The sequence below is a fragment of the Sinocyclocheilus anshuiensis genome, unplaced genomic scaffold (genome assembly GCF_001515605.1).
Source record: "Sinocyclocheilus anshuiensis isolate Anshui unplaced genomic scaffold, SAMN03320099.WGS_v1.1 scaffold2322, whole genome shotgun sequence".
Taxonomy (NCBI): Eukaryota; Metazoa; Chordata; class Actinopteri; order Cypriniformes; family Cyprinidae; genus Sinocyclocheilus; species Sinocyclocheilus anshuiensis.
This window is the reverse complement of record NW_015556110.1, coordinates 436,251-445,379: the sequence shown is the minus strand read 5'-3', so window position 1 is coordinate 445,379 and position 9,129 is coordinate 436,251. Positions and strand designations below refer to the sequence as shown.

Below are 9,129 nucleotides of genomic sequence, written 5' to 3'. Positions count from 1 at the left end.
GTGTGACAGCTACATTTAATCTAAAATAGCATTTTATAAACTTAAATTAAGAGTATTAGTATTGTCACACCACGCATCAACAAACAATATAAAAGCTAGTGCCAACACAAATGAGTAGCTTTACAACTTTTTATTAAGAACATAGCCTATTCCAAGCTCCTAAACGTTTTTGAATCACTGAGGAAGGAATGTCCTCCAACACAGCACTGAATACGGAGTCGTTTTACCACAGGGTTAAAGGGGACTTTAAACATTTGATTAGAGCACGCGTACTTATTTAAATCGTGAACTCTGGACTCAGTACTGTAATCTATATTACAGAAGATGCTAAGCAGGGTTATTTATTTACAATATATATATATATATATATATATATATATATATTCATAAACAAATAGTTACGTAACGAGCACGCGCTTGTGCAATCGTTACACAAGTGCATCGCGTGCGGTGTGTTTGTGCTCATGGTCGCGCGGACTTCCGTGCGTTTGGTTTGGCGTTATTTTGTCCAAAACAGAATGGGAGATATGTCCTCCAAAATACGAATGCCGTCTCCGGAGGAAGCGCTACTTGGAAGAGAGCAGAGCATGAAAGTGTCAGGTATGGCGTTGTGAATTTGTTTGACTTTCTCAGTTGTTCACGTGCTAACGCGGCTATCAGCTGTCAAAACAAAGGCAGTGCCTTAACGTTTCAAGTCACGATGAGATGGATATATTGTTATAGGGTATGGAATTGCAACCGAAGCGTACTTGTGCAAAAGAAAGCGAAGACGAGTCCTATGCGGTCGAGGAAACGGGGAGCTTTGTTTTGGTTTTCCTGGATCTGTGCGACGCACATGCGCAGTGCTACACTTACGTATCGTCATTTTGTTTCTTCCAGACATCCAGATAGCGAGTATTTGTAGACGTTATTTACTCGTATTTGGCTACTCAATAATCAACTCATAGATGTTTTGGTATGACACCTTATAGTAGCATCATTACAACTTATTCAGCCCTTTTCTCTTTAATTTTCATCAATTTTTCACGTTAAAGTACCATTTAGGTGAAGCAAAATGTTTTTTTTTTTAACGGAGTAATATCCCCAACACTCTTGGCATTAAATATTCAATATCTTTCTCCTCAGAGGCAAGAGTACAGGGTAGTAAAGGGCAATAAAAGGCACACTTGCAGTGGAACAGAACAGCTGACTCAGGCTCTTACATAAAAATGGAAATGCTGCTTCAAGTAGGGTGCAGAGCTCTGATGGGAACAGGAGGCCTGCTACGAATTCTAAATCACACCGTTTAAGTGACATCATTTAAACGGAAAAATAAAACATCTAGTTAGAATAGTAAGTAGTTATTTAGCAGACACTTTTATCCAAAGTGACATGGATAAAGTGGGACAGTCATCCTGAGATAAAAAAAAAATAGTTACTATCAATAAATACTTTTTTTTTCATAATTACACCCACATGTTATTCCAAACATTTAAATGTAATACTTACCAGTATAGTTCACCCCAAAAAATTACAATTCATATACTCACCCTCGTGTCATTTCAAACCGGGAACACTTTTATTTTCTGTGGAACAGAAAATAGTTTGTAAAAACATTGTCTATGACACTTTTATCCAAAGTGATGCGAAAAGAATAGTTTATTCAAAAATGATTTTTACACCCTAATGTTATTCCAAACCTATATATTATTTTTTCCTTGGAACACAAAATGAGAAAATGCATGAGCAATGCATGGGCTATTTCTTTTTCATATGGAAAAAAAGAAGCATGTACATTGTTTTACAAATATCCTTTTGTGTTCCACTGAAAAATAACCGCATATGGATAGGCATAATAATGACAGAATTTTCATTTTTTGAGAAAACTATCCCTTTTGTCTTGCTCAAGGGCACAAAAGTGATAACACAAGTCTTGTTTCTTTCGGAGGTCGAACTAGCAATTTTCTGCCTTTTCAGCCTTGGGCTATAGCCATATACCTTGTCCCATCCTCCCAGCAGCAGGTCCAAGTGGACATTTCCCTTCGAGTTTTGAAGATACTGCCTTTGCATTCATTGTACAACTAACAGCTGTGGACTTAAGTTGTAAAGGAAACTTTAGATTAGGATGGTAGGTTATTGTTGTAACACGGCCTGGAAGTTAATAAGTATAAAAATAATGTGTTTGCAATGACTCGCTCTCAGCAGGCTGCTTGACATGCGACTCACATTGGCGTTCAGTGCAATGGCATGAAGCATGCCCATGCAGGGATCCACCCCTTCAGACTGCAGTGAACTGATTATCAGCGCTCGCCTCTCAAGGCTTCCCCCTTGGTAACGGGACTCCACCGCGGAGCTGGAAGGTTGCCAGGTAACACTCTGCAACACTGACACACGCGTGTCTCGCTTTGAAGATGTAATGAACCTTGTTGAAGGTTACAGACCACAGAACAGATGGAAGAATGAGATCAAAGCTTAGGCCGGTGCGATGTCTCTTTGAACACGAGCAGCTCTTACAAAAAACTTTGTGGGCGCTTATTTCACGTGCTGAGGGAACTGGTTCAGTTATTTCAAGTGCTGGAGTTGCTGTGGACTTTTGGAGTGGGATTGTACTTCTTTTTTATTGATATGCAAAAAAACAAACAAAAAAAAAAGCCCCCCTAGTTGAAATTGCTTGAATAATTAAGATTTTTTTTTTTCAGTGTTTTGAAAGAAGCCTCTTCTGCTTACTAAGGCTTCATTTATTTGATTAAAGAAGTAAAAACAGTAATAATGTTAAATATTATTGCAATTTAAAATAACTGTTTTCTATTTGAATATATCTTAAAATGTAATTTATTCCTGTGAGGGCAAAGCTGAATTTTTAGTAGCCATTTTAGCGTATCGGAATGATTTCTGAAGAATCTTGTGACACTGAAGACTGGAGTAATGGCTGCTAAAAATTCAGCTTCACCATTATAGAAATAAATTGAGTAATTGAAAATCTGTTGTCATATTTAACAGTATAGTTCACCCAAAAATAAACATTTTGTCATTATTTACTCACCCTCATGCTGTTCCAAACCTGCATGACTTACTTTCAACTGTGGAACACAAAAGAAGATATTTTCAAGAATGCTGGTGACCAAAACAACGTTTGACCCCATTGACTTTTATTGCATTTACCAAAAAAAATAAAATAAATAAATAAAACTTTTAAGTGCTTTGTACTTTAGACATTTTAATTAAAATAGATGTTTTAATTTTAAATTAAACATTTTAATAATAATAATAAAAAATCAAATGTGGCAAAAAAAAAGAGAAAAGTTCCACATTTTTCATCTGGTAGAATGCTGCCAGTCAAAGATGCAAAGTAAAATGAATTTGTGAAATTCTAATAGTAATTTGGTTAGTTGATTAGGTAGTACAGAAAAAATACTTCACTTGAGTAGTTGATTGCTCATATGCTGTATATTAAAATTATATTTACTAGGAAATATAGATTGTCAGAGCAATATAGTCCAACTGTTTTCATATTCTCTATACCAGTTGTTGATTTGCCATGCTAAATATCATATAACAGTTTTGTGGCAGTGCATGATTTGGTTTCCATATAAGTGAGAAAGTTTGTTTAGGGAGGGCGTCCTTGGGGCCGTCCTGCTTTGGCACACAATAGCGCTGCCATGTCCCCAAAAATGGCAGTAGCAGCACAGGAGGTGCTGTTTTGGCACGCAGAGAATTATCACAGCGCTGAAAGGAAGAACAGCAGCAGGATTTTCCCCTGCTAAGACAGATTTGAAAGTGAGTAGGTGAAACACAGAGCAATTCTCGAGTACCGGTGGCTAACAACGCATGGAGCGCATGGGCGGTTGAAGGAGGGATGTTGGTGCTTTTTGGGGGGGGGGCAGACAAGCAGACACAGGCTGGAGCTGCGCCAGGGTTTCTCGGGAAAGCACGAAGAGGGAGAGGAATGGAAGAGAAAAAACCCAGGCGAGACTTGGCAGGGTTCTATCGCAGCTCCCTTTGTTTGTTTGCTCAGCTTTTGCGCAAAGGAAATCAAAAATACCCTGAGTGCAGGAGCTCAGCTTCAGTGCTAAAAACAAAATCTAAAAAGAAAACTGCATTATATTCGCAGGAAGCTAGGGCAAAGGGGGCACACATTGTAATCAATGAGCCGTTTTTGGACAATTCTGGAAGAATTGTGCGGTCCCCGTTTTTGGACTGGACTTTTGAAGTTGTTTGCGCCAAGAGATGACCATGCGTCTTCAGGGGTCTTTGTTATCTTAACCGCAAATGAAGATGTATCTGACTTGTTTATGTTCTCATTAATGGCTTTACTATGCCTGGAACCACAAACGGCAAGTGCCAAAGAAAAGTTTGCACCTCTACGACCGGACTGCAAAGTTTTGTTTTTACTTTCAGAACTTCTAAAACTAAGGGCCAGAAGACGCTGTGTTCCTAAGTGGGAAATTTATGTTTTTGTCTTGGAAGAAGAAGTTAGGTGACTCTCCAAATGTCCTCAGCAACAGTCTTCTTTCTTTGAGGTGCGTCTCCAGAAAACCAAGACCATATTCCAAGGCTGTTTGCATTTGAACATGCTTAGATCAATGAGGGCATAAAGAGACTGTTTTGTTTGCAGGTGATATTCCAGTCTTCTAACTATTAAGGAATTTGATGCTCTACAAGAAGGAGATGAATTGTTGGTCAGCCATTTTGATGCTCAAAAGCTTGCGGTCAACAAACGTCTGGAGTACAAAGAAGGCCTGGATGTTGATTTTCAAGCCAAATAATGCTCTCAATTATTTAATCAAGTTTTTTTCTCAATTGGCTTCCTTGATGCTGATGAGTCACTGTTAGAATGGTGAGTTGTTGTTATTGGTTTGTATGATTTATTATTGGTTTGCATGAAGTATGATTTCCTCTAGAGAGACAGTTTTCTACCGATTCTTCATCTGCTTTTTTTCATACAGTGTTGTTTGAAACATGCCACCCTTCTATACAGACTTTATAGCGTCCTCTCACCAACTTTTATACTAATATACTGGTTTTCTGTCTCACAGCTACACATTGGCATTGCTTATTGCTATTGCACTAGGATTCTGGCTGCATCGGCAGGCTTCCAGTGCTTTTTAACTGTGAAAAGTGCAAGAACAGAGAAGAGACAGAGAGAGATTTTGTTGATTCGGTGCCAGTATGAATTTGCCAGATGTGTTTCATCACAAGACAGGTGTCCATGGCTGATAGAGCAGGTGCATTATGATGTTTGGCATTATATTTTGATATAATGGTTTTCTGAAAGGCCTTTCAGCTTTCCATCAATACTCAAAACATGCAAAGGCCTAAACTCTCTTTGGTGGAATTTTAAACAAGTGGACATTGAATTTTTAATCACCAGTATTTCTGACCTTTGAAGATGAATCCAAATTCACTGTTCTGCGTGCCATTTCTGATTTGTTTTATGAAGTAGAAACTTTTTTTTTTTGCCACCAGCGTCTCGGAACAGCTGCTTGGGCAACTGCAAAATGCCAGTTGGAATCGCTCCATTGCTTTCCATTCGTTAAAAAATAATTATTAATTATCAACAAGATTATTCATATACCACCTGGATAGATCTAAATGAACAACCCTAATTGTCTAGTTTTGGAATATGTTCATTTAAAGCGTATCTGTAGATTAGGCATTTTATTTATAATGTAGAGCGAAATACTATCACTACTGCAAAGCACAAAGTACCTCAGGTAAACCAATTAAAGTAGAAAAAGAAGTGCAAATGGAAAGAATTCACAAAGATTGGTTGGAAAACTACAACACTTAGCTGTTTATTTACAACCCACAACATTGATTAGACCAAATAACTTTAAATTCTTTAATACTGAAAAATTTAACATTTATTTAAACTACCATTCAAATGTTTGGAATCAGTAAGATTTTATACTTTGAGCACCAAAGTTGCATATTCAGCATATCTGAAGGATCATGTCACCCTGAAGATTAGAGTAATGGCTGCTGAAAATTCATCTTTCCACAAAAGAAATAAACTTCATTTTAAAACATTAAAATAGAAAACATTTCACAATATTACTGTTTTTACTGTATTCTTAGTCAAATAAACGCAGCATTGGTAAGCATAAGACAGTGTTCAGTGTTCTAGCATACTTGCATCAGCTTTTTATCAATAGTTAGAACTAAATTCCTTGAGGTTTTTTTTTTTTTTTTTTGAGGTCTTGAGCTTCTTTCCTGGCTAAGTGAATGAGTAGAACAGTCCAACCATGCATGTGTAACAGTGGCTGTAAATTATTCATAACTTCCTTAGCAGATAATAGAAAACCTGATATGTTTGCATGGCTTTTCTCAGCAATACAGTTTTTTTGAAACCTTTTAATGGGTGCAGAGAAGCAGTGTGGAGTTTTTGGTGAATCGTTGTGCACGTTGACCCACTTTAACTCAGTTAATAGCTTGAGAATCTAGCCTCCTTTATATTCCTGAAAGTATCATTTAGATTTGTCTTTCTCTTTGCTGATCTGCTGTAACAAATGTGATGTTCTTTAGTTAAACTCAAAGCTAAGATCATGGTTTTGACTCCCAGTGAAACCACATACTGATAAATGTACATTTTGGATAAAAGTGTCTGCCAAATGCATAAATGTAAATGTAATGTGACCTTCAAACCCTAATGTGTAGAGAAAAGGATGACCTGCAGGTATGATCATTTACTAGATCATTTAAAAAGTGTTAAAAAGCCACACTCCCTCTGTCTCCCAGAGTGCTCTTTGCCCTGCTCAAGAACACCTCTGTCAACACACAGGACTTGTATTGCTTTCAGCAGTCATCTGGCCTGTCTGTCTTTTCACTGATTTACAAAAGATAGTGGTTGGTTTATGTACTGGCTTAATGATTGTGTAATATTTTATGACAGATTTGGACTTAAATAAGGAATATGAATCATTCCAAGGTCTTGAATGGGCTCGCACTTCATCAGCATGAGAAAGGAACAATCTGGGTTCAAAAGCTAAGCTCTATTAGTAGAAAATTATTTCAACTTTTCCATCAGCTTGTAAAAATTGTGCACAATTTCATTTACAATGGAAGTCTATAGGAAAGTCATCAGGAGAAAGTTATATACACTTTAAACACAAGGGTTAGTCCATCCAAAAATGAAAATTCAGTCATCATTGACTCGCCTTCATTTCATTACAGTACAAATCTGTATGACTTTCTTTATTCTATGGACCCCAAAGAAGATATTTTGAGAAATGTATAAGTGTTATTTGTCCATATAAAGGAAGTCAGCGATCTCCAATGTTGTTTGGTTCTCAGCGCTCTTCAAAATATCTTCTATGTTCTGCAGAAGAAACTCATTCAGGTTTGGAACAACATGATTTTTATTTTTGGGTGAAATCTCTTTAAGAACATTGTTGAGAATTACTATTATCTGCAAATTAAAATTTTTAGCTGTTGTCCTTAAACAACATGCAATAACGCAAAACATGTACTGTTTACGTTGAGATACAAGTTCATCTGCTGTTGAATTGCTAAAAAAGTAATTTAGAATATAATTATGCTTTTGCACATTTCTGCATCTAAAACCACCAGAATGCTTTGTCCAGTAAGATGGTTTGAGATAGATGGTTTGTGTGTGTTCTAATTGACAGCATGTCACAGATCCTTTGACAAAGCTTAGTTTGTTTTTCTTTAAAGTTGCGATGTAATGGAAGTAGTGAAAGATCTGTGATTCAAAAGAGATTATCAAAAAAGAAAAAAAGTGTATAGGGCAGGATTTATCTATCCATCGGTTGTTGATTGGATGGAGGCAGATGTGAGCTTGCAGTCGATTGTAAGAAAATGAAGAGCTCAAAATCTTAAAAAAATGAAACATAAGCATGGATGATTCATTCAGTAAGATCAATAACATGCATTTAGAAAATAGATTTGAGATGCCGACTTTTGGTGGTGCTGACGGGCATGTGAAACAGCCTTTGAAATTTCGATAACACTATTTTTGTTATAAAGTTTACATGTACTTACTATTATAATAACAATTAATTATGCATAATTACATGCAAGTAACCCTAAGCCAAACCCTAATTCTAACCCTAAACATATAGTAAGATATACATAAAGGTATAATTACACTGTAACACTGGCACCTTAAAATAAAGTGTAACCGAAATTTCTGTCTCAGTAACTGATTGGGATTATTCCAACACTGTTATTTGTATTTTATAGGTCCAATAATATCTTCTTCATTGTTAAAGCTGTGATTTATCTTGGCGCAACATGGAGGAAGTTGGAATGGCTTAGAACAGTTGAGTCCAAGAAGACAGCAAATGCATATCACCGCGTTGAGTTGGTGGATTTGGCATCGTGGCTGTGCGTATGATAAATTCCAAATCTCACAGCTTGAAGGGTTGTTTCAAGAGATCAAAATAATTCTTTCTGGAAATGTTTTTGGATTCCTAATGCAGGTTGTAAAAAGACTCGCTCGCTTTGCTCAGAGGACGCAACAGTCCACCTGTTTGTCTGAACAAAGAACTGAAGGAATTAAAGATATGATGTGTTCTGGGTCCTACAGTGCGTTTCTTTTCGCTGTTTTTACCTCTGGTGAGCAAAACCCCCTTTAATCTTAGCTCCAAAGGACTTCACTGACAGGCAGGTGTGGAGCGCTAGTCGCCATGTTTGATGTTGACACATAATCGCAAGATGAAGGGAGAAGGAAGCCTTTTCACTCACAAAGAGTTCTCTCTCACTCCTTCACCTCTGTGGCCACACGTCTACCCGTTACCAGCTCATTAGTGATCCTGTCTTCCTTTAAGATGATAGAATAGGAGCAGGAGGGTAAAACCCCGTCTGTCGCACATGCCCTGTGTTGCAGAACAAGAGTCGTCAGTTCCACTGATCACAGTAGCGTCTAGGCTGCTATTTTATGAAGACTTCTAGTACATGAAATGTTCTGTGGTTGAAGCAAATTGGGTAATAATGTCGGAAACATACTGACCCACTATGATTTAAGTGCTTTTTCCTTAATTAGTGGTGAGAAGATGTACAAAAATAGCATAAAGACTTGAAGATTCAAATTGAATCGGCTCTGGATGTGTTTGAAATGGTGTGCTACTATACTACTGCTTTTGCAGTATGTAAAGGTATATGCACAGTATCCAACATTAATTAGGGTTA

The 9,129-nt window shown here is 37.2% G+C and overlaps 1 protein-coding gene across 2 annotated transcripts in view; it reads left to right on the top strand.

The window, feature by feature from the left end:
* The first annotated feature begins 398 nt into the window (after positions 1 to 398).
* Positions 399 to 9,129, top strand: part of msraa (methionine sulfoxide reductase Aa) — a 71,939-nt gene continuing 63,208 nt past the window's right edge. Inside the window, exon 1 of one of the 2 annotated variants that reach the window (XM_016470744.1) lies at positions 399 to 600. In XM_016470744.1, the coding sequence (XP_016326230.1) occupies positions 465 to 600 (136 nt within the window). In that variant the 5' untranslated portion in view covers positions 399 to 464. The remainder of the gene's footprint in view (positions 601 to 9,129) is intronic. The other variant, XM_016470743.1, reaches the window with a different exon arrangement.